At 41.9% G+C, this 26,394-nt stretch overlaps 1 protein-coding gene across 1 annotated transcript in view; it reads right to left on the minus strand.

Annotated features, from left to right (window-relative positions):
* The window catches only part of pot1 (protection of telomeres 1 homolog), a 53,386-nt gene extending 33,516 nt beyond the window's left edge, over positions 1 to 19,870 (minus strand). The window contains exons 1-6 of the mRNA XM_030424593.1: positions 19,781 to 19,870; positions 8,657 to 8,790; positions 7,351 to 7,423; positions 3,442 to 3,530; positions 1,375 to 1,482; positions 459 to 533 (exon numbers count right to left, since the gene is read on the minus strand). Of these exons, the coding sequence (XP_030280453.1) occupies positions 459 to 533; positions 1,375 to 1,482; positions 3,442 to 3,530; positions 7,351 to 7,423; positions 8,657 to 8,776 (465 nt within the window). The 5' untranslated portion in view covers positions 8,777 to 8,790; positions 19,781 to 19,870. The remainder of the gene's footprint in view (positions 1 to 458; positions 534 to 1,374; positions 1,483 to 3,441; positions 3,531 to 7,350; positions 7,424 to 8,656; positions 8,791 to 19,780) is intronic.
* Between the last annotated feature and the right edge of the window lie 6,524 nt (positions 19,871 to 26,394).

A 26,394-nucleotide genomic window follows, 5' to 3' on the forward strand; every position in this document is an offset into this window, starting at 1 on the left:
TACCATCTTAAAAACTATGTAATGCATAACAAAAAAAATGTTGTAGCTCTTCCAAAAAGCTGTGATATTAATTCAAAAAGTCATAAAGTTATTCCAAAAAGAAAAAAAAAATCAAAAATTGCCTGCAGACACAAAGCAGACATGTACTGATCAGACAAAGTGTGTTGTCAACATGTCAGAGTTGTTTTTCACAGCTGATTCAACACCTCGCTCTCAAATGTTGCTCAGCTTCTTTTTTCTACTGCACCTCTTTTCAGTTTCTGCATGTTATCAAATAGTGACAATCTTCATGGCCACATTATCTCCACCACAGAGACACAGAGGCCCCGGTGAGACCCCGATCCTGTGCAGGTGACTCCGGGTCAGCCAGCAGCTGACATGAAGCATCCTGACAGATACAAGACTTCCACAACACACTCCAGCAGCCTCTTCAGTGAACCAGGATTCAGGAGTCTGACCTCAGCGGAGAGCGTGGAGCTCCTCTTGGCGGCCAGCGGGGATCTGGGGTCGGCAGGAGGCGGCGGGCGTGACACCTGATGGATGAGGACAAAGAGGAGATGTTACAGTCACAGCAGACACAAGTGACAGGATGAGTGAGGAGAGTGAAGTGAAGTAACGATATCTAAAAAAAACACAGAGTGAAGGTCTTTACAGTCAAACAGCCGACAGCACAGTGAACTGAGACTACTGAGGATCTAGATCCACACAGAGCTTCTGGACTCTGAGCAAAACAAAGTTTCTGATTGTTGGTAATATTATATCAAAACATTTAAAACTACCCTTAAAACACACATATATTATGTTAAAATATTACTTATTGTTACTTTAAAGTTACAGGAGATGTGAGTAAAGTTCCTCAAACTTATACTTAAGCACTTGGTAACATTCATTTACAGATATACTGAAAATTTGAATGTATGACATTTGGTTAGCAGCGGGTGCTAGTTGTGAGTGACGGCTGCGCCTGCAGGCAAACATGAGGAGGATGTGAGATTCATCGCCAGGTAAACAAAGGCACGTCTCCAGGTGACGCTGGTGATGTTGACATGTCTGTCTGACACTGACATCGAGTGAGACAGCGCCGAAGATGAGTCATGTTCAATTTACAGCTCACCCACAAGATCTAATGCTCTAACCCACTGTGAGAGCTTGCAGATTGAGTTTACACACGCGCACACACACACACACACACACACACACACACACACACACACACACACACACACAGGTACACACACCGACGCTGTGATGCATCGCTTCAGACGGAGAAGATAAGCAGCTCAATGTTCCTCACTTTACCTGTTGGTCTTCTAAAGGTTGTGGCGGATTTGTGTATGCATACATGCAGTGCACATTACTATTACTAGTCCTTACATAAATACAGGCGCTGTCTCCTGACAGTAGCAGGTTAAAGGGATGCAACTTGTCCTTATGAACTGTGGGAGATTTACCCACAGTGAAGCCAGCAGCCACCACCACATCCTGCAGGAACACACAGGATAAACAACAAGAAGCAGAGACATCAGGGATTATAAATGAGAGAGCACAGAGAGATAAATATACATCCTTCTTCCCGGAGGGAGGACAGATTGAAGTGGCAGATGTAGCATCCTGGGAGACATTAAGTAAGGCGTCACAACAAGCCGCCGATGATAAGCTGGTGTGAAAAGTGGAGATTGTCTTTTGTTTGGCGTGTCAGCTGCCCCCGAGACGGCTTTAAAGCCTGACAAAGGGACAGCAGATAGTTTGAATAATCATGTTACAGAGACACATGGCCTGACAAGAACTCTGTGATCTACAGTGGAGCACAGCAGCTCAGGATGAGATGACTTCAGCGAGCTTTACGGCGCTTTTGGTTTCATCAAGACGCTGCTGTAGGGAAACCAAAAGCACAGTGAGATACTGCTGACAGGAGGATTATCCCTGATGTGTTCACTGTCCCCGACCAGGTCAAAAACAGATTCAGAGCCCTGTAAACAACATCAAAGCTGCCACTGTGTGCAGATGTGTGCAGATGTGACGGTATCAGAATGAACGATACAGCGAGCTGCAGGAGGCGAACTGTCGCACCAGAGCCCTGACACATGAAGACGTTAACGGAGCACAGGACCGCATATTCTTTGAAGGAATAATAAAAGTTGTAATCCTCAGGATTTCAGTCCTGTTTGGTTTGGTGACACTTACGGTTACCACGGTAACTGCAAGGGCTGTTTTTTAAAATCTGGAAGCAGAAATCACTTGTCACAAACAACACAGAGGCTACTGGTGAGAAAAAAAACACCATGTTTCCTGTGGCTGCTTCAAAATAAAAACATTTCTTCAGACACGAAGTACGTGGATTAATTCACCTCCTCCTCAAAAATGAATGTCAACACATCACGCGCATCACTCGGCTCATTACCTTATTCAAATCAGAGGTTTAATCATCCAGAAAAACACAATTTCCACGGACACACCTCCAATTATTCAAGCCTAGTTTTTAGTGAAAATAACAAAATGTGTTCCCATCAGCATCTCATGAATATTCATCATGAACAGACTTTCAAACCGCTCTTCACTCAAACCTCTCGGGCTGAAAGGAAGCAGCCTCAAAGGAGTAACTTCTTCAAACTCCTCTCTGCCTCACAAGGACACTCTCTCCACTCGCATGTATTATCTAATTGAATAAATCTGTCTGATATAAATGTAATAAATCATATATTCCTCCAAGCAGAATGATGGGTTTGGAGAAAAAGCAGAGCCAGTAAACTGTAACTTATTTGAGGGAGCACAAAGAGAACGAATGATTTAGTGAGTTGTAATCACTGAGTGGCCACTTGTTTGTGCAGAGCGACTCATAAACAAAGTGGTCGGTAGGCTTATTCAGAGATTTTTATACACCAGTGACTCCCAAATGATTCTTTGATATAGCATCTCCCAGTCTGTTCTCTGGTGACAAAGCACTATCTACTAAACAGTCCTCGAATCAAAGTTATTCAGGAATAGCTCATTAAATCTTCATTATTTATTGTCCTGTTCCTCGCTAATTATCGACTCATATTTTTGGGTGCTGTATCTTAACGTGTTTTCAGATCATTTCAGCCTCTCTGCAAAGCCTTTAGGAGCATCCAAATAAGAGTTGTGGTGGTCTGGGGAGGCGGAGAGTGCATGATCTCTAAGAAAAAAAAAAAAGCACACCGCCAGAGTTTGTTAACACTCGGGTGTCACAAAGAAGAGAAAAGGCATCAGAAAATAACTCAAAGTGTAAATTAGATTCAGCAGAAAGTCACTGTCGGCCCGCGAACGTCAACGTATCCATCCACATGTTATCACAACAACATATCAGCACGCACTAAATATAGATGAACACGACAGAATGATCACATATCAAGACTGAAAAATCTGGTGTAGATGTAGTGAACAAGAAGTTAGTCTCTCCAGGACGGTAAGAGGAGTTCCTACCCCTTGATTGACAGCTTGATTGAAGTCCTTGGCCAGCGCCCCCAACAGGACGACATTGATGGACGTCGTGTCTGGTTGGGAATCTTCTTCTGCAAAACATACGCACAACATGTTTATTAAACTAGCGCAGACAGTTTCTGTCATGTACGGACACATTAACTAAATTATATGTGATTTCTGCTGCAAGGGGTCTCTATCAAAATACACAAAAAACATTTAAAGACGTTGTGTCAGCAGGGCCAGGTGGAGCAGGGCCAGGTGGAGCAGGGCCAGGTGGAGCAGGGCCAGGTGGAGCAGGGCCAGGTGGAGCAGGCGGGTACAGAGCCAGAACTTCTGGAGGAATTAACACCGGGACTCACATCTGATTCTGCTATGATCGTTGTTTACTGACGAGAGGAGAGCTCAGAGATTACTTTTTAACTTTTTGGACTAACTTCTGAGTTCTGAGTTCAGTGAGAGGTTGACCAGAATTCAAAACATACACACACACACACACACACAGTAAAGTGAACACACCATTAAACAACCTACATATATTCATGTTACATTCAGTCTCATTCCTTCCTCACTCTCCGACTCTGTCTTTGGAAGTCAAAGCAACAGCAGCCAAATGAAACGTATCGTTACATTAAGCATTTTGGTTTGAACACTGTAGGAAACATTAAGGAGAATGTAAGTTAACAACTCATGAATTTCTTATTGCCTCGACTTGTGGAACCCTCTGAACTTTCCTACGCAGCCCTAATGTTGTTCCACTCTCTAGGACAGGTGGATTCCCTAAGGTTGAATTTTAGGTCTCCATTATTCCATGTTTACATACTTCTATTAGATCGAATTATATAGAACTATTAAAATCCTATCAAAATTGTTAAGAAGGCTCATTCATTTTGCTCTGCCATCAAGTGAATACGGTCTATTAATTCAGGCTGCAATGCAGTGAAGAAAGGAAATTGGTTTTGGTTCAAAGAAAAAGCAATAATTAACTTCCATGCGGAGGTGAAGAGCTTGTATTTCAAAGACGGTTTTTCACCGCTGCAAATAACACAACACTGGGCCGTCTGTATACCAGAAAGATGCAGGTCAACAGGAAGGAAACCTACAACAACAGAATGTACGGTGTGTCAGCGGCTGGTGGGGGATGTAAAGTGAGTCGAGCGGTGCTTCCAAAATAAATAAATAAATAATGCTAAAAGTAGGCAAAGCTGTGAAAGAAACCTGATTAATATTTGATCAGAACTACATAGTTTGACAGTTTGATTTTATTATGTTATCCTGAGTTTTGAAACAGGAAAGAATATGGCAGCCACCTGCTCACAAACACACAGACACAACATTTGTTTCTGACCTGTTTTGGTCACCTGGTTGACTTTGTCAGTGTTTTAAGCATCACATTACCCCCACTGTGAATTACATAAAGCAGGTTGGCAATCGGCAACATTTTCCTTTTCGGCGGTTCTATTAATGTTTACATTTCTGTTACTGAGTTTTGCCACTTCGGTGCACTTTCCCAGATGTAATGGCAGTAATCAAGTGTCAAACCTGGTGGTTAGGAGCCCGTTCTGCTGCAGTAGGGCCGTTACTTCCAATGACTGGGAAGCAACATGTAATTTGTGCGTAAAATGTATGTGGTTCTGTTCATTAGCGCTGCCTCCAATGCCTCACTCGTGTGACAGATTACAGAGCAGCCAGGCAGCTGCATTTTATAAGGCATCTGTGGTGTTGAATTCAAATTGCTTCCACATATTACTTCTAGAAGGATTGGTGTCATTTCTATCTGTTCAGCACAGCCTGCTAGTTTTCTCCGTTTTGCGGTATCAGAGAACAACAACAGGGTTGTTCACTGACAGGACAATAGGACATTAATGGATACAAATGACAGTCAAGTACAAGACATGGCAATCTTAAACCAGAAATCAAAAATTCATATATCTCTCCCATGCTGTGGCAGCAGTCAAATGAAATGTTGTGATCACAGACAAAACAAATCGTTTGAGGTGTTCTCATCAGTCTCAGCAAACTGGACAAAATTGGGCAAACGCACCAGCACAAATCAGGTTAAAGCGAACACAGCGTCTTTAAAAAAAAAACTACAAGAACAGCAGCAAAAAAAAGGAGAAACATTAGTGAGACTGTCCCAAATCAATCACAAAACCAGCAGGGTCAGACTCTGCACCAAAACTGATAGACCGTCTATAAACCAACAATACAGGAGAGGCCGGCCGGCTCATCCTGGAGCTGGAGCTGCAGGCAGGGTGTCACAGAGTTTAAATGGATAGGAGGAAGGATGTCCCCCGCCACAATAAGAGCCTCGGCTCTCTGTGGCTTTTTAATCAGGCTGCTCAGAGATAAGAAGGCCACAGACGAGACAACAATGAGACACAGCGGCCTCTGTCTGCGTCTACAATACAGGCCAGCCAAACAGCTTAACACACACAAAGTCCTGATAGATCCACACACACCCGGTGAAACTCTCCACACTGTCAACTCTGCAGTTCAGCCTGTTACTCTCTTTACGCTCCTTGTTTTTGTTATACAGCACATGAACTAGCAGGAAAACAAGCTTTAAAAAAAACTGCACTCAGTCGAACCTTCGTTAACTTTTACATGCAACTTCTCATCGTTGATCAACAGAATACCTCTTCACACTTTTATATTATTTTCATATTATAGTCTATAACCATGTGATCAATCACTTATTTGATTTAAAGACAATTAATCTCCAACTATTTTTATGGTCAATTAATCATTTCAGACATTTCTCCAAGCAAATATGCATATGAGCATTTGTCACAATTATAGACCAAATGATTGTGACAGTAATTGGTGGATTAATCATGATGAACATAATCGTTAGTTGCAGGACTGACAAATTTAACAGCAGCAGGGATGCCACCGCTTCCAAATGCATCTCTTGAATAAACTATGTTAAGTCTCATTAATTACAAAGCCGGGGAGCCGGCTTCTAAACAGGCCGGGAGAAAGTGGATTGACATTGGACTGTCGGCAACCACTTTATAACCACAGAAGCATGTTGGGTTGTTTCAAGACTGACACCAGTATTGGAAATCAGTATCAGTGAGTACATTCACTGTTCCAGTACCACATTATCTATTTATTAGCAACAGGACCCAGCTACTTCAGAGTCCCACACACCTGTGAAGCTTCTTGCAATACTTATCATGTTTTTTCTGGTTTTGAATGATTGTTACTTCACTCAAGATCAGCTGTTAACAGTAGTTCATTTGGGTTCGTAGCATCCGAGAGGAGCCGTGTGAGGAAGCCTAGAATTACGTCCAATTGTTCGGCGTTAGCATGCTGCGGTATTATGAAAACAACAATACTCACATTTGACACGCTTGCCAAGAATAGCCAATTATTTCAGTCCCGACTCTGCTAAAAAGCTTTCCCTTGAATTTAAAATTTCAGCATAAGATGAGCAAATTATGTTACGCCTAAATGTTTTATGTTGTGTCAAGGCTCCTTTATTCAGTGCATCACAAAAAATGAGTAAAGGAGCCAAACTGTTCATTAACTATCTGCAATGAGTATCAGATAGTGTACGATAACAAATCACCTACAAGTCCTATTAATCTAAATCTAATTAATCTCTTACACTATAAATTGAAGGTTTTCCTCTTCTAATTAAACACACTGTTTAAAGCAAAAGCAAAGTACGCAAAGACATTAGTTATTGACTGACAGGGTGCTGAATGGCTTCCTTGTATTAGCAGTTTCCTTTAAAGCACCATAGGACTGAACTCAACGTCACATCTGCACTAAAATACTTTGAAAACTGATTGATAACACAAAAACACCCAGCAGGCAGCTGCTTGGACCAAACTCAGTTACAAAGAAACAAACAAACAGCTGATACACACACACACAGACGAACACATGTACAGTAGGTACCTTGGATGACAGTCTTCAGGATGAAGTCGTCATCTGCTAACGACACCAGCCGACCTTTATGGACCACTTTCCCCTGGAGAAAACACAAAAACATGCAAACTCTCAAACACAATAAACTCAGAGGCAAACTGAAGGAGATTTAGCTCTGAGTGAAGCTCTGCCTGGGCCTGTCAGCTGATCAAAGCCACATCAGAAAACTGAGCAGGGTTGATGAGCGCCATGGGGGAAGTGAGCTGAGAGACAGAAGGTGGATTATTCATACTGACATACAGTAAATATATTCCTGCAGAGCACTAATCAAGAACAAGAAAATAACGTTGTGCAAAAGAAGAAAAGAAACTAGGTGGATGTGAGCAGATGGTGGCAGGTGACAGAAATGAAAACGGTAATTACCGACACTGATATCCTGTATTATATTATGTGAAAGACCGCACTTAAACAGCTTCAAGCTTATTTTTACCACAAAGTGAAAAAGTACTAGAATAAGAACTACTGTGAGGACGTTTTGAATTTTTCCTGAACAAACTCTCTTGCTGCTCTTACTGCAAAACACCTGGAACTTGATATAAACTTGGAAAAGAGTTTGTATATTTTGATTGACACTAACACAGCATAATTGAATGCCTTAGATGCAAATGAACAGTAATAAAACCTTCAGTTTTCAGACTGCAGCAACATTATTTCCACTCTATACTACCGCCACGGGATCACAGCAATACTGTCGCAATCATGCCAATTAAAATCACTGACAGCTGTAATCGTTATCACTGATTTACGTCTGCGTTCCTAGCAGGAGGTGAATTTAATAAAGCACCGCTAATTGAGTATTTTGGCATAAAAATGTCTCGTACGTGAAACAAACTATCTCACAACCAGGTGAGCATTCAAAAGCAGTGAAACCCACAGTTTGGGTTCAGGGCTACAGAAGGCAGCTTCTCTGCAGGACTGGGTCTTAGTTGCTGGTTCTGTGAGCAGCAGTAAATTAGTGAAGAAATTCATAGACGTGAATCTTACAATTCAGCTGAAAAACTGACAAGTATTCAGTGCAGGGATTGTAAAAGAGAGCTCTTTTCTTTTTCTTTCTGCTTTTATCAAAAGTGTGCGTAAGCTTCTCCAACATCTCTGTGAGAGAATAAAGGTCTGCCCTTGGTAATATCTTTAAGTGACAGAACACTGTGTTCCTTCTACAGTTTGAGGCTAAAAGGTTTGATCAGAGTGGATGTAATGGTGTTTAAGGAGTACAAACAGTTTTATCATTCCCATCATTGTGTAAGAATGAAATCCTCTCAGCCTGCTGCAAACGAACCTTGACTGTTTTCTTGGAGCAGTCGATGCTGGTGCTGATGAGCGAGATGGAAATCCTGGTCAGGTGTGCTGGTACCTGGGCGCCTGGCCCCGCCCCCTCAGACAGCACATGGACAGGCATGACGTCCACGTGACCTGAAGAAAATGAATCAGAAATGATGATTAATTTCTGACCCAACAAACTGGGTGACAAACACTGTGGGATAGAGTTCAGACTGTGGTTTAAAAGAACTGATTGTGTCAATAATGATGTTTGAAACATCTGAAAATGTTGAGTTAACGTTTGTCTGGTTGGGCAGAGCATCAGCAGCTGCAGGCGTTAATCTGTCGTCTATCTAAGCAGACAGGACAGACAGCTGCTGACAGACACTGATCCGGCCTGTGATCTGTGGTCTGAAGGTCTTTGGTTTGAAGTCCAGTCTGACTGTCCTCCACCACGGACGACTCATTACCGGGATAAAACCTCTGACAGGAAACACCAGATCCATGTCGACAGCACGGCAGGAGGGTTAAAGTCTGTGAGGCGTTTCAGAGAGAAACCCAGGAAAGTGTTGGCCGTGTTCCCAGCAGGTAGCACGTTGCTTCCTGTCAGAGCTTGTTAGTTTGATTTCCGGCAGATTTGACTGGCGAGTCCCTCGGTGGTACCTCGACGACCGAGGACGGCAGAGCGGGAACAGCCTGCGAGGCAAACGAGCTGTTCACTCGGCCGTACAGTCAACTGCTCAGTCAGGCAGAAAACCAAGCCGGGAAAAAATAAAATCAAACAAACCTCTCTGATTTAGACCAGAGGGGAGGAGCCGCAGGCCTGAATTAGAGCACGATGAGTGATTCATTCATCAGTTCAGAGCAGCTCCGTGCGAAGGTACCACATCTGACCTACAGCTGCGACAAGTCACTCCGTCAGTCTGTTTGCCCCCAAAACATCACATACCTCATCCACACCTGCAGGTTCATTAGCCAGGACGCTGGAGCTGCACCTGACACTGAGGCTTAAAAAGCTTCAAAACACCAAAAACACACAGAAACGTGAAGAAAATGTGTATAGTGCAGACAGGAAAAGTGATGGTTACCTAAGGCAGACATCACGTGTCTGAGCAAAGTATTTGGTCTTTGATGGGGTTAAAACGCAAGCTTCAAACACTTTGGAATAAAAAAAAGAGTTCAGAAAGACATTAACAACAACGCAGCATAAAGCAAAGTCTTGTTAACACGGAAATGCTTTAAATCACACAAAACTAAATGTCACAAACAGGTTCCTCAGGAGAAAAATTGCCCGTCAACCCGAACAATCCGAGGAACATATTTATTTGTGACTTCTCCGTGGCAACACCATCCTGACAAAAACCCGCCTGTATGATAAAATCCTGACACCTGGACCTGCTGGACCTTCTCTGCACACAGTGACCTGAACCTGTGTCCTCCTGTAAATGGTCTGTTTGTCAGTTTCAAGTAAATAAATGGTACAGACAGAGCTGAGAGTCGGAGTCCCACCCACAGAGCAGCAACATATCCGAGACCACCAGTCGGCTGTAAACAGTCGGATGATCCCCGCGGCGGGACAGCAGCTGATCCCTGCAATACGACGGCGGGCCACCCCAAGCAGACGGCCTTCCTTCTCCTCAGAGCGTCACCGAAACCCACTGCCCAGCTGCTCCGGGGACACTCATTAACTCAGAGGGTAACTGAAGTTCATCCCAACTACATCGTTCATGAGGAACAAAGCGTCTGAGAGGGACGGAGGATGGATCTCCAAACAGCACCTGACAGCTGAAACATGGGCTCAGTGCAGCACTTAGGACTCAAACCGGACATATCTGGACGGGCGGAGGACACTGGATGGTCACACAGTCTGCGTTATTACCCATGTCCTTCCTGCTGAGGTGCCACTGAGCAAGACTAGTGTCCCTCCCAGGTCAGTAAGACAAAGTCCCATCTTATGATGGCTGCAAAGTTTAATCATTCATCAATTATTTTTAAAAATACTGTCGAAAACAGCTAAAAATATTAGTCGATTCAATGATTGACAGGAAATTACCAACAGTTCAGATCCACTCTTCTTACCCTGATGAATCCATCACTCTGCGACAGGGTAAATCTGGACTCATCAGACCACACAACCTTTTTCCATCGCTCCAATCGCTCCAGTCCAATCTTTATGCTCCCTCGCTAACTGAAACCTTTCCCCCCATCAGACTCACTGATAAGTGGTTTTCTTAAGGCTACACAGCCATTCAGTCCCAGTCCCTTCAGTTCTCTTTGCATCGAAGCAAAAAATGTAAGTGAACTTCCATAAAATCTACAAAGAGGTGAATATTAGGAGAAGGGCACATTGAGATGAATATCAAGTCAGGTGCCATAAAAAAAACTGCAGAAGAAGAGGGCACAACAAGGTGAGGTCAATTAAAGAGCACCAGTTAAATGTTAACAATGAAAATAGAGCATTTATGTTTGTTTAATGTGTTAATCAGATGTGTGTCATCGGTCGACACACTCACAGAGTAACCAAAGTTAATGTACAGGTAAACACAAACAGCACCAACACCACAGAACGTGACTCTCTGAACATCCACCCAGAGACAAACCAAACTCTTAACTCACATATTTAATTGCCCTTTTACAATCTCCAATTTCCATAAGTACACTCATTAATTATGGACAGAGGTGAACACCAACACACACACACACAGCTCCGGTCTGGCTGAAACCCGAAAGGTTCATTTTCTACAACATAAAACCTCCAGCTGCCGCGGGCGCACGCTCCAGCAGTTTCACCTATTGAATAAATAAAAAATAAAGTCACACAGCTCAGCAGGTGATTTCAGGGGTTTTTTTATCAGGTCAGGAGCAGCTTGCCAGTGCAGAGCGGAGGGAGTGTGTCGAGGGAGAGCAGCTCTGCAGTGCTCAAAGAGCCCCATTTATTAAAACCATTTAAAACCACACTTCGGTACTGAGTCACAGGCTCTCTGTGGACCAGAGTAGAGAAAAGGGCTGACAGACAGACAGACAGACAGACCCTGGACACAGACAATCCTGTTTAAATTGTCTAACATCTGCATTACACTTCTCCCGGGGAAGAAGAAAAAAGGAAAAAGGAAAAGGTTGTGTTTTTTTTACAAAGCCATTCGGCTGCTGCTTCACCCTGCAGCTCCTCACACACGAGTACAAACCTGAAACCTGGATCCAGACCTCTGATTCACAGACTGCAGTTCAAACCTGCTCTAAATCAATATGTTCAAATTAACAATGGATGAACTAGCAATGCATTATGTGTAAAATCTCCCTACCCTAGAGCGTTCTATCCTCTTTCAGCTCCTAGTTTTGGTTTTACTTCACATTAACTGTTAATGGTTCAGTCTCAGTCTTCCCAGCAGCAGCAGCCAGCTGTTTTATCCCCCTTTCAAACCGCATAAAAAACCCAGCTAACATCTGGCTTTTGTCTTCAATGTCAGTGTGTTTAACGGGCATTCACTCCCGGGTCAAATGACTCTGCCATAACTCGGGTGTTTATCACCTCCGGCTCTAGTCGGCTGTGATGAAACCACAACACCCGGGTGAACATGTTATTTTTTTGCCCCTCGTCAGGCGTGATGATTGGATGTGTGTTGAAATTCAGGCTGCTGGCTTGTTCATACTTTCAAATCTGTCTCTGTTCAAGCATCCTGAACGATCAGTCGATGTTGAGTTTGAAAGAGAGACTGATGTAAAAGAAAAATTAAATGCTGGATTTGGCTTCTTTACCTGTCAGCTGCCCATGTGCAACTCTCAACAGAGATGAGAAGGTAAGATAGGCAACTTCTGTATTCCATAAAAATGATTTGTCTACTATATATCTAGACTATAATTGATTAAGACTTTTTAAAATAAGTTTTAACCTCTTCTGGATGTGTCCTGATGAGGTAGATGATCTGCTTCTTTCTAATGTTCCCTGTTTTTCTGGCACATTTGTGATGATGAACGTAAGACACAAGAACAAAAAAGAACAAAAACAACAGAAAGGTAAACTTGTTCACTGGCAATGGAAAAGCAGTCAAACCCCTTTGTTTAGTGGGTTTATAAACCTGCATAAGAAAACATATTTAGGTGTTTTTGTGTAATTTTCAATCCTTTTGTGTGTTTTTTCCAGCATTTTCTTACCGTCTTTGTCCAAGACAAGAGGTTGAGAGACAGAGACTGAAGAAAAAAGTATAAAAACATAATTACGGCAGAACTCTCACTGGCAACAATGGCTGTTTTCCAACACTATTGCAAGTTGAACATAACCAGAAAAAAGGCAAACTCATCTACTCACAATGGGAACTGAGTCAATTGGCCATTTTCGATGAGTTTAGCGAAGTTTAAAGATTAGCTTGTGAAGAAAGTGCAACCCTGAGGAGCTGAAGAGTCGTTGGACACCAATCCAGAGCTAAATAACATCTGACTCATATCCGAACCATATCGATTTACAAGGTGATAACATGTCTGTTTATTGTTGTTAGATGTTAGAGCGAGTCCAGTTAACCTGTTGGCCGTTTAGCTTATTGCAGACATACCGAAACACTGGCTAATCAGTGACGCTCTAACCTGAAAACTTAATATGTGTTCTGTTCATGTTGTTTGATGCACAGAGGCAGAATATATTCAGCAATTCAGAAGACAAGGAGGAGGCACAATGATACTGTCTGTGTAGTGGAGGGTGCTTTTATCTTTGCATCCTCACAAATCATCTGTCTTATCTGCTCACCCCCGGGTCGGAAACACACATCTAAAAGGCTTATTTCCATGCAGACCGGAGGACTTTCCTCTGCAGCGGGACTCAAAGGAATCCTCCCAGAGGACGGTGAGAGATGAACCTTCTTACACCTCATGCAGCGGAAAAGAAGAAGCTGACACAGGCTGGATAATACAGACATCACAGCACTGTACACAGAGAAACAGGACAACATGCAGCTGTTTAATACAGCCACAGAAACATGATGACTAGAGCTGCAGCCAATTATCATTATCGATTATCATTATTATTATCAATTTGCGGTTCCACTACCAGTTTTACTGCACCGGGTTGGTCTGAGTGGGACGCTCCAGAGAAAGTCCAAACTGGCCAGCACATGATAACCTCCGTCTTTCCCTCAAACGAGTTTGTGTTGCGATGCTCAACTTTTTACTTTGCAGGAAACCAAAGAGAAAGATGTTTCTAAAAGTCAGCGTGTGTTCAGCTCTCAGTAACTGAATCTCTGGGGTTTGGAGTTTAATTTCTCTCAAGTGTTCCTGTTCGTGCTTTCAGACATCTGCTGTATTTGTCTGTTTCATCATGTTCGTTTTTGGCTGTTTCCAGATGTCATGTTAACATATCCTGATGTTGCTGCTTCATAATAAAAACTTGCTACAGAACTGAGGACTTCAAATCGTGAAGAATTTAGAGGAAATTAAAGGTGTTTGTCACTGGATCAGCGGGGCTTTATTCCTCGATATTACTGCAGGTAGAAGAAGTATTTACAGCAGCCTGTTAACCGCTACACGAGACAAGAGCGTCGTCACTTAAAGACACACCTTCAGGCAGGTACAACCCCTGCCACACTGGGCTGCCATGCCAAGTCAAACCACGTCAAGCAGCACATGCAGGGCTGTAAACTAGCGGTTGCCACTCGCCAAATGCGACTAAAATATTCCCCTGGCGACTTGATTTTGGAGGGATACATGCCACGGGGCGGGTAAATGTTAGTAGCTGTAAAGTGATAAATTATGACGGTAGCAAACGTTAGTGCTAAACCGGCTATTTGTTGTGTGTCGCACTGAAGTAGCTCCCCCGACGTCACCGTTGTAGAAAATAGTTCCCCTCAGAAGCAACGTAGCGTGCGCGTCACCGCTCTTTATAAGTTTGGTGCAGTGATTGTGATTCGAGCGCAGCAATGACGACACCTCTAACTCATGAGCTGAGGGAAGTTGTACTTAAGTTGCGCATAATTTTTGAAACGACTTCCTTCACTTAGGTTTCAGTATGATAATCAAGTGGCTTAATATGAGAACAGTTGTCACGTCACAAAACGTGTAAAACCACGTCTATCAAATCCAGTGTAAATGTTATTATGGTACAGTCGCCACTGACAAGTCTATTAAAGAGCCTGATAGTTAATTGATGAGTGTTTCCTTTGTCAAAGTTTTGCACTGTTCAAGTTTTTAATTTGCAACGTTATGAAATTTAATTAATAATATTAAAATGTATTTCTAAATAATACTTTGGCCTCTTTTCTAAGAATATATAATACTGTTATCTCCATGAAAAGTACTGAAACAGATGTAAGAGGCAATTTATTATTTGGCCGGTAAAACATTTACTTGGCCGGTAGATTCTTTCATCTACCGGTCCCCTTGGCAGGTGTGCCAAAAAGTTAGTTTACAGCATTGAGCACATGTGTATGGAAAAGCCCTGTATGAACATGTTGTTGGTAAATCTGACACAACTTGGGAAAGTAGACAACAGCTTTGTGGGTTTTTTTGAACAGCTGACTCTGACAAACTTCTCCTCAGGTTAAAGTAAAGTCAGTTAAAGGATTAGGACCTTTACGACGATGTAAGTGTCTTCGCTTGTGGAAGCAGATTTGGATGAGCTCCTCAAAATTGAAACACTGAAGAGTTGCTGACTGCGGGCCCCAGAGTTACGGGCTTTATCAGTTTAATGGAGATGGTTAAAGGTTTTAATGAGCTCCTTTAGAGTTATCACATTACAAAAAAAATTAGTTCTACTAAAATTAAATCTCATTTTTGACTGAGAAGCACTCAGGGCCAAAGCTGTCAGATAAGACGACAGAATCAGCAGGTCTGTAATTACAAGATCAGAGAAGATGACAACTTAATTAATCGCAGGAGGTTTTTGTACAAAAAAAAAAAACATAACAAGCAACATAAGATATCAAGAAAGTGTTGCTGTGGGATTAGAGGTATTAAAATGACAGGCCATCATGGTGAGAACATAAAGAAAGCCTGACACACACTGAGGCCCAACGTTAACTGGCATCATTATTAAGTCTCAACCTGAAGTCATTCTGTAAACTCTCAAATTAAAGGAGAACTTCGGTCGATTTAAACATGCAGCTTCATTGCTCAAGCTACCCTTGACTTGCGAGTACCGAAGACGCGAACAAATTTGGTCCAGCCATTACAGAGCTCCGTGAACGGAGATGTAGCATTGAACGCTAACTGCATGGGGTCAGAACTTCACGCTGTGTTTTAAGCATCTTAACATGCTCCACATCTCACACCAGAAGTTATGCAACATCAGCAGACACCTTAGCACACAGCACTGTAGCGTGTATGACTCAAAATGAATAAAAAAGTAGTTAAAATAGTGTGTTTGTGCAAGCAGCTACTTACCTGTTTGTTGACATCCGTGTGTTCCGGTAGCTAGACCAAACTAGTCAATCCGTCGAGCGTGCACTTACTCCCTCACTGGCGGAGACGGAAACGTATTCCAGCATTTTCGTGTGTATGTTCATAATGTACATGCATGTTACAACCTGTCATGAGCCATGAGCCTTACAATAGCCTGTTAAGCCTGTTAAGTGCACACTCGGTGGATACGCTAGTTTGGTCTAGCTACCGGAAGACGCGGATGTCAACAAACAGGTAAGTAGCTCCTTGCACAAACACACTGTTTTAACTACTTTTTTATTCATTTTGAGTCATACACGCTACAGTGCTGTGTGCTAAGGTGTCTGCTGATGTTGCATAACTTCTGGTGTGAGATGTGGAGCATGTTAAGATGCTTAAAACACAGCGTGAAGTTCTGACCCCATGCAGTTAGCGTTCAATGCTACATCTCCGTTCACGGAGCTCTGTAATGGCTGGACCAAATTTGTTCGCGTCTTTGGTACTCGCAAGTCAAGGGTAGCTTGAGCAATGAAGCTGCATGTTTAAATCGACCGAAGTTCTCCTTTAAGGACTGTTTTCAAATAAAGATCTGTTTCTACCTTACAGTTTACAATCAGTTACATTACTGTCAAAGACTCTCGACACTTCCTGCAGATTCTTCAGCTGCAGGGAGGCTTTAATTGTGAAAGCTAAAGAAAACTTGACTTAGAATAGTGTTTTTTTTCACATGTAGGAACTTACATGTGATGTACTGAAGTTACAGAACAGTGGGATTGGGTACCATTCACATTTGGACCAATACTGCTGCCCAACGGTACCTTTTTTATTTTTTTTGGACTTAAATCTCTGTTATAGCAGAACTATTATTTTAGTCACCAAATGCAGTTTAAGAGGAGCGATGATTCAAAGGAGGAAGCTGTTCAAACCATCACACAATATGAAAGATGAACTTTCAGATTGCTATTTCAATTAAAATTGATTAACAGCGAAGTTTAACCAACCAGTGTTTCTTACTAGGGCTGTAACTGGACACATTATTCTCAGTTTAGTATGTACTTTAGTGTTAGAGCCATGGTTGGCGACGAAGAGACAGAATTAGAACTAAAGATGCTTTTATTCTCTGTTTGAGGATCATTACACATGAACCATTTACCTGCAGTCATAGCTATCTACCTGCTGGACATGTTCAGTCTCTTTCTGCCTCTTCAGCGTGAAACCAGCCAGAGTGTGGAGCCTCTTTTTTTACTCCAACCAAAAGTGTTTTCAGGTGAAAAGAGTGAAATAAGTGGCAGCTTGTGACAGTAACACAGCAGCCACCAAGGCAAAGAGGTGAAATACCAGGACGCCACAGTCAGATGAAAGTCCAATGCCCTCAAACACTCACACAGCTGTCCAGCAGGGGGTCACCGGGGTCACGCATTGTGTGATCTATCCCACAGCGAGCGGCCGCCACTTCAAAAGCAGGAGGGAGCGCTGGCCTTTTAACTCACACAGCCAGGTGGAGTCCGGATGAGTAAGCTCTTCAGACCTCACAAAAATGTGTCTGCAGCCTCAACCAAAAAACTGTAACAGTAGTTCTTTGTTTAAGCTGCAGAGGCAGAGATGACATTAGGTCCTGAGTATATTTCCCATAATGCAAAAGGTGAGTGTCTTTATTTAGATACTCCCTGCTGCTTCGAGGCATATGTGATGGATGGTGGAGATATAAAATATTCAACGTCATAAAGACGGTTGTAATAACACCATAACTAGAAAAACGTAGATTTAACTACATTAAATGATGGTCTTGGCAGATGTAATTCTTCTTTTTTACCAGGCACTTGTGTTAGTGTGTGCCAGGAGAGATGATTCAGAAGAGACATAAAAGCTATTAACAAGTCAAAAACACGTACATGAGATGAACAAGGTGTAAACACACAGATACAACCTCCTGTACGAACAAACCACAGCTCAACAAGAAAACCTCTTAAATTCATTTTGTTTTGCTGTCACTTCTATTAAATACCCTGCAGCTTCTTTCCTTTAAGAAAATTATTTAGACTGAGACGCAATTTTCGATCATGTACTCTAAAATAAGAAAGGTGTAAAACAACAAAATCCATTTTGCGAGTTGTTAGGCCGCACACTGTCATCCCTTCATCTGATTAACCAAGCAGCGCCTCAATAAAATGTCAGCAGTAAAAGGCAGAGCTGTTTACACACACAATCACACCCTATTTAGACGGAGGAAGTGGAAGAAATAGATGGAAAATAAGCTTTTATGTGGCTCATTATGGCTGATACGGCTCCATCTAACAGAGGTGTCTTCTTCTACTCCTGCATCTCAAAGCTCACTGACTGTTCACCTTTATATATCAGTAATATAGATACAAACAGACAAAGTGACTTGGAATCAGGTAACAAACTAACTCCTACTATTATTATCACTCTTGTTGTTTTCTCTTCTGTCACATTGTGGACCTTCAAGTTGATTCGAGTTGATGTTTGTCAGGAATACGCTGAATGTTTCAGTGACGCACAACTTAGCGCTTCTCGCCTGGATAGTGGGACTGTGTTTACCCTCTTTAAAAAAACACAAAATGCGTAGACCCTCTAATTTAGCCAGAATAGCCACCATAATATCAGTGGAAGGTTGCAGTGACCAAACACCTGTGCTTTTCTGTGCACTTTTTCTGCACCAGTCAGGGAATCAGGATATGTCACAAAAACAGTGGTGTTTGCCAGTCAAACAGCAGCAGGTAACTGTGTGGCAGTCAGCAAGTGTGCCCTCATTTAGAACCAGCAGGCAACGGTAGCCGAAAAAAACAGTGTTTCTTAAAGGGGCCTCTGCAGTTTCAAATGCCAGAATTACTACCCCTGTGTTATTGGTGCTGTACACACTGCTGGTCCACCTGTTCGGAGTGTTGAACAACTACACCAACAGATAACTAACAGTTAGCACATACCGATATGCTGATCCATATTTGTACGTCAGATGTCAAGAGTTCGGCCACACCAAGTTAACGGTAACTGTTAGTTAGCCTGCTAGCTAACTTTAGCAAACACTACCACTGAGAGCAGCTTAGCCTCCTTGTTTAGCACGAACATAATCGTCTTACAGAAGCACTCATAACAATCTATACCCTTCAAACTAATGTTATACAGTGTTGAAGTAAGCTAGCTAGTCAACAAAGAAAGCTGCAAGAACGCATAACTTAGCGAGCGAGGTAAGTCCTTTTCTGTCGTTTCATCAAATGAGTGAACTCCGTTAAAAAATCACCAGGTTTAAGGTTGTACTGGATATTTGCAAACAAACACAGAAATTAACAAACAACATTCGTATGTATATGAATAAAAGGACGCTATTGGTAAATTCGGCAAGCAAACAATACATGTAGACGCACGTTATTTAAATAACATACAAACTTTCCCCTAGGAAGTCAAGCAGTAGATATAAGCATCATTTCGGGGGCAAGGAAAACACCACTTTGGATTGGGTGTAAGCCGAATAATAAAGTGGAGCTTACAGATTTGTAAAATGTCTATAAAAGCACTTTAGGTTGTGTACGATTGTGGCAATAAGTAATCCAATCTCAAACATAAGGATTTTTAGATTGAGTCTCGCCACCGATCTCTTCCTGAAACACAACGGAGGTCTGAGTGGCTCAAAGTGTCACTAAACAAGCTTCTATAAACTCATGCACAGCGTTTCACGTACAGGTGGTAAAATAAATATCGTCAGCAGTCATCACAAGGACAGAAAATCAGCATTAGTTACTGGAAGCAAGAAAGAAAAACTTACAGCAGCAGGAGTTTGGTTTGTTTTCCCTCGCTTGGTTTCGAATTGACAGGCTGCGCGCATGCGTGTAGGGAACCCCGCGTCACTGCTCCTGTATACAGAAAAGAAAAGAAATAATGCAACTTTTGATAACATACAGCTTGAGAAAATAAGAAAATACAATTTCCAAAATAAACAAAACGTGTGAATAAATAACATTAAGTCATCAGAAGTTACACATACAATTTAAAAAAGCATTTTATCTCACCCATTGTTATGTTTTAGTAAATCTTTCATTGAATCATTTTCATGTCAACTGAAGTCTTCAAACTTGAAAAAAACAGAAACTGTTCATACAGTATTTATTCCAACTGCACTCAGTGTTTACACTTCAACTAATACTTCAACAACATCTGACTGAAAATTATACACGTTATTTATATTTAAACTGTCGATAGCAGCTATCAGAACTTAAACTGTCTCGTTCGATCTACTTCTGGTTCAATTTGTCCACCACTTTTGAGTCATCAACTATTTACGGCACTTCTTTTTCAGCTCCTACTTCAGTTTCTTTCAGTGTTTCAACTTCAGATATTGCTGCCGTAGGAAGACCTTTCCAAAGCTTTCACTATGTTAACTATAGTGAACTGGTTATAGACAGGTGTTTTATTTCAGTGTGTCATTATGAAGTCAGAGTTGATTGCACAATGGCAATAATAGCTAGAGAATAATGACACCCTGCTTTCACTGTGCAATTCTGTACACAACTGGGCATGAAATCTCCCGGGGAAAAAGGAGCTGCCAGGTTGGCAGCCTGGCACCATTTCAGCTTTCACATCCCCATCATAGACTAAATAAATGAATACACTCACGTTCATTCATAGCAGCGGAAACGACTGAATTTCCTACAGCAGCACCAACAATAACACCGCCTGAAAATGCTAGAGGTGGGAGAGTATTTCTCCGTCATGGCACTGAATGCGACCTCTCCACAGGTTCACTCTGTGTGACAGCAGTTTTTTTTTTTGGCCGACTGACATGAGCTGAAGTCTGTCAAGGAGACGAGGTGTGATCCTGACATCAGGCAGAGAGACCTGCCAGCATCCACACTCCGACTGCAGCCACTGGAAACGGCAGCGGCCAACTGAGGACATCACACTCGGTAACTCTGCCTGTTTGAGATGCATTTCTGCAGCACTCCATCCTGTTAGGAGTCCAGATACGGCGAGCTGGGCTGAGATGACGTGCATCTGTGGGACACTCACTCCCAGATCCATCCTGGCCTGTTCATCAGCTGTCATAACAGGTCATCTCATGGAGATCCAGAAAAAAATACACAGCGTGAAGTACTTTCATGCCACCTGACGCACGCTGGTGATATGGAACTCTCTCGCCTAGTGTGAACTTCTGAGGACACAAGTCTTGAAGTTGGTGGACTGGCATGTGGTGTGTACAGAGCTCAACACTGAGGCTCATATTAATTATGGTTTCTAGCCATGAGTTCATAACTATTTTGGTTTAAACAAGTTTTATTCACAGTGTCATGGAGAAGTTTGACACTACCCACAATCCTAAAGCGCAGCAGCGATGTCTGTGATGGTGGAGCTTGCTGTCAGCATGGACATATTAGCCTGTCAACCATTTTCCTTTCTGACATGTTGCTGTTATTCTAGAAATGTGGAAAACTGTCTTTGCCTTTTACAGTTACGATTCATCTATAAATTGGTTGGCTTGATTCAAGGCTTCAGACTCTTTATAAAAGGATTTTCAGAAACATCAGTGGAATAAATCAATGCATTTGGAATCCAGAGGTCTCCATGTTCACATCTGTATTCTGAATTTCATGTCAGAAACATATTTCAAACTGAGACAGACTGGTAACAGGTGAAAGTCTCATGAATAGGTATGAAAGGATCCTCAGAAGGCTCAGCTGTTCACAGCAAGGTTCACCACTTTGTAAAACACATGACTGTGTAAAGGATTTTTCTACATGCGCTCAGGAACACTGTATAAAACTGTCGTTGGTAAACTCAGCTCACTTGGAAATGACTGTTTCTGTGTTTATTTACATCTCACATAGCATATCCAGAGGGATTATTAAGATATCTTTGTGTGGATGAATCTGGATCAGTCAGCTTCCTTCTGTTCAGGGCCGAAACAACGACTTCCCTCTCGTCAAACAGCAGCTCTGCTCTGATGGCCGGAGTCACATTCACGGTACGTTATAGATGGAAACCTCAGAAGCTTTTACAACCAGATTACTGACTGTTTAATTAAATTGAAAAATGCCAAACACTCACGGAGCCTGTGATAGAGAGCATAATTCTGCAGCTGTATTAGCAGGAGGCTCATTACTCAGCACTAATGAGTTTCCTGCAGCAGAGACGCACCACAGCAGCGGGCCCGAGGTTCTCGTCCTGCTTTATGTTTCTAATCAAACGTCCTGCTCGGTGAAGAATATCACCAATAAACTACATACATGAAGCTGTCTCACAGATGGAGTACAACAACTTCCATATTGTTCCATTAGGCACTGTTTGTGCATGGGAGAGGGGAGGGAGTCGGCATTAGCTCGTCCTGATAGACGCTGAACTGAAGATCCTGCTGCCGCTGCCTGCGTTCAGTTAAGAAACGGAACTCTGAAGCGGTGTTGCATCTCCACCGTTCGAGGTGTTTCAGGAGCAGCACAGATTTTGTTATCAGCAATTATGCATAAAACTGAAATTTGTGCATCTCTTCCTGGAAATCTTTGTTAAATTTCAGGGTCATACTTTTATTTGGGGCGTCTACTTAAAGAAAATGTTCACGTGTTTTAAGGTTCATGGACACATTAGTTTTCTTTTTGTATCTTTATAGACCATATTCCCACGGTGGACATCTCGCTCAGGTAGGTCCAATGTCGTTCGAGTCCTATAAACATGGGCAAACAAACTTATTATCATTTCAGTGCTTCCTGATTGATCAGCAACTAAAAAGACAATAATAAGTGAAAATCTGGAGGGACATCGGGCGACATTTCAAGGTAATCTGATCATTTGTTAGCTAATGTACCATTCAGCCACCACTACAAAAACACAAAGTGTGTCAAATTAATCTAAAAGCCTTGAAATTACACACACTGGGTGTGAAAAGATGGTAATGTTACAGGAGCTTGGAAGTGATTAAATGCTAACGTAAGATCGAGAGTTATCAAATATGTTGTTTTACTTTGAAATATGGTGTTTGAGTTGCAACTAGGAACACAGCAGTTGAGATTATTCCAACATTCAGGCTTTCCACCCCGAGATTGACATGAGAGGAAATATATGATGCGGTCTATTTACCTGCTCATTTAGCTCTAGTCTGCCCTGATTGGCTGTCTCTCACACGCCTGAGCAGACAGGACGTTTACATGCACAGCTTAGTCGGATTACAGCCATAGTTCAACTATGCTACTCAATCAGACAACTGCAATTGTCCGAGTATACATGCCGGTGAGAAAATGGGATTATTGGCTGGAGCATGTCATACCCCGGTACGATAGGTGGCGCTGTACCCATTTCAACTAGTGGAAACAGAAACACCTCCGGCTGACCTTTTTAAGTCACCAGCAACAACAAACTGCCTCGACATTCGAGAAAGATGGCGTACGAAGAGCGAGACGAAGCTACATCTTTGTACATTTCGTAGATGGTGTACATGATAATTACACAAACTAGATGCACAATGGCGCTCTTTCTCTCTTTCTTGCGGTGATTTCAGAGGAAAGACGCCACCGTCGCCGTCCGTCTACTTCCGGCTCACAGAAAGAAATCTCGCACCTGTGCAGAACGCAAAATGCAATCTGATCTGTTAGAACGTATACATGCAGGAGTAATGCAACTATCAATCGAATATCTGGGTGTTTTAATCCGACTATGAGAAATCCGATCCGGTCCGATTTTAGTCAGTCTAAGGTGTATACATGCATCTTAAACATCCCATCATAGTCGGACTAACACAGTAATTCGGTTTTCTTGAGTGTCATGTAAACGCACTGAGAGTCGCTCTGTGTTTATAAAGCACCTGGACCTGCTTCATAGTCAAAAAAAGACTCCTCACTCTCAATCTCACTTCCTACAGAATGAGATCTTTAATATCATGCAGTGTTAGACATAGTTGTGTGGTCGGACCATGTCTGTGTTTCTAACAGTGCTGAACGTCGGGGTGAGAAGTCTGTCGCCTCCTCCTGGACACATCCCACTGCCTCCTGATGGCCTCCAGAAACTTTGTGTCTTTTACTTCTCAAAGCCTTTAATCGTCCAAACGGGGGGTAATGGAGCAGACTGTCCTTGAGACATTTGTGGTGTTAGACTCAGCTGTTCAAATGAAAAGTGACAGAAGAAGCTGTGAGATGAATGTAAGAGCCTGAGAGAGAAGTTCAGACTCTGACTGCTGATCACTGTGTAAAGTGGGAACGCTTGTCTGGATTGAAGAGTCATGACTTTGTTATCCAATCTAATGTTGTCTGGTCTAATCAGGTGTTATTGATTCTCTGGTTTATCATCTAATCTAATCTACATTTGTCAGGTCAAGTTGATTCTGTAGTCTAATTTAATTCAAACTATTCAAGACTATGTTTTGTCTAATCAGATTTAAAATAATCTTATCTAGTCTAATCAAGTGTTTCTGGTTTTATCAAGTGTACACTCACGCAAAATTACACCTATTCCCTGAATCTAATAACGTAAAAGACTTTTTTCTAATCTAATCTATTTCTAATCTAGTAAAATCTAATCTAGTCTAATATAATCTAATAAACTTTAGTCTACTCTTCAGTCTAGTCTAATCTAAACTCATCTAAACTAATATGATAGTCTCTAATCTCATCTGATCGAATCCAAACTAATCTTTTCACTGGTATTATCTAATTTAATCTCTAATCTCATCTAATCCAATGTCACCCAGTCTAGTCAAGATAATTTGGTCTAATCTTAGTCCAGTAAAATCTGATATAGTTTAATCTAGTTTTGTCTGTCTAGTCCAATTCAATAAAATCTAATCCTGCTAGCTAGTCGAATCCAGTTTAATCTAATCTAATCTAATCCAATATAATATAATATAATTTAGTCACAATTTATTAAGTCTAGTCAGTTCTAGTCTAATCTCTAATTCTGTCTATTCTCATTTACCAAAAATATTCTTCAGTCTAATCTAATATATATATTAATTTTATTAATCTAATCTAATTCACACTCACCAGTTCTAGTCTGCTATCTAGTCTAATCTAAACTAATCTCACCAAATACAATCTAGTCTGATCAATGCCTTAGTCCAAACTAATCGAACTCAATCGAGTCTTTTCTCCAGTATAATCTCATGTTATATAATCTGATTTTGTCTAGTCGACTCTTTAGTCTTAAATTTAATTTAATCTAGTCTAATCTAATACTGTATATCCCCTAATCTAAGATATTGTGTCTCCAACTACCTCAATGTATGTGTTTTAATCTATTCTGTTCTATAATATAATAAAACATAATATCATCTGATCTAATCTACTCTCCAGTCTAGGTTTAGATCATTTTGTCTATTCTCTAATCTAATCTAGTCAAGTTTTATCAAGTCTAGTCTACTCTCTAGTCTAATTTAATATAATCCGGTCCTGCCAAATCACAAAATTATTCTAATCTAATCTAATATAATATAATATAATATAATATAACATGATCTCAGGATACTGAACAAAAGAAGCTACAGCACACAGGCTGGACTGCTGGTTTCAGTGTCGGCCAGCAGCAACAAAGATGACACAAAAATATGACCATAAATCCTGACGCCAACCTCCCAGCAGCCTCAGGGGCCAGGAGGACGAGGAGGAGGAGGAGGAGGAGGAGGAGGAGATTTACTCGTCCTGTCCACCCCGCAGATGAGCTCCATCATCCCTGTGAGTTTGGGGCCGGGCCCTGTGGAGCGGTGGTGTTATATGGTGTTGTTGCAGCCAGAGAGCCGAGGGCGTGGTGGCCCGTGATCCAGACTGAAACATAACCTGAGCCCTCCGCTCTGTGCTCACAGCTGTTCATTAAACTGACAGCAGCCCGGTGCAAAAAACACGAAAAATACAGTCTGCTCCAAGTTCATGTCAGAGAAGATTCTACCACAACCTGGATTTATGTTGTAGCAGAGTGCACGCAGCGACACAGAGTCCTCAACGATGTTTATTCATCATCAGGATATGATCGTTTATGGTTGCATCGCTATGTGAGATCATGATGGGGGTCGGAGGTCCTGATGTCATGTGATTTATTACTGGATGCAGACTCAGAGTCAGCAGCTGTATATGCTGGATGTAGCATATAGGCTCAGTTCCTACAGTGTGGCCTGCATCTGTTAGGCATCCTATTTCAGGCAACAAATATCTAATGTGTGCTCGCTGAGAGAGCTGATAATTGCTGTGAGATATGCGGTTAAAAATAAATTCAGCATCTTTGTGCCTTGATTACATTTCTTCCTTCTTCGCTCGATTAACACCATAAGCCACTTTCTTCATTTACAACTCTCTCCTGAGCGTTCCAGAGACTTAAAACTACTAAAACACAACAAACTCTGACCAGCTTCCAGCTTTAAGGAGGAGAGGATTAAGAGGATTAGAGAAGGTTATCGCCTCGTGCACCTATTTC

This window comes from Sparus aurata, chromosome 8, assembly GCF_900880675.1.
Source record: "Sparus aurata chromosome 8, fSpaAur1.1, whole genome shotgun sequence".
Lineage (NCBI taxonomy): Eukaryota > Metazoa > Chordata > Actinopteri > Spariformes > Sparidae > Sparus > Sparus aurata.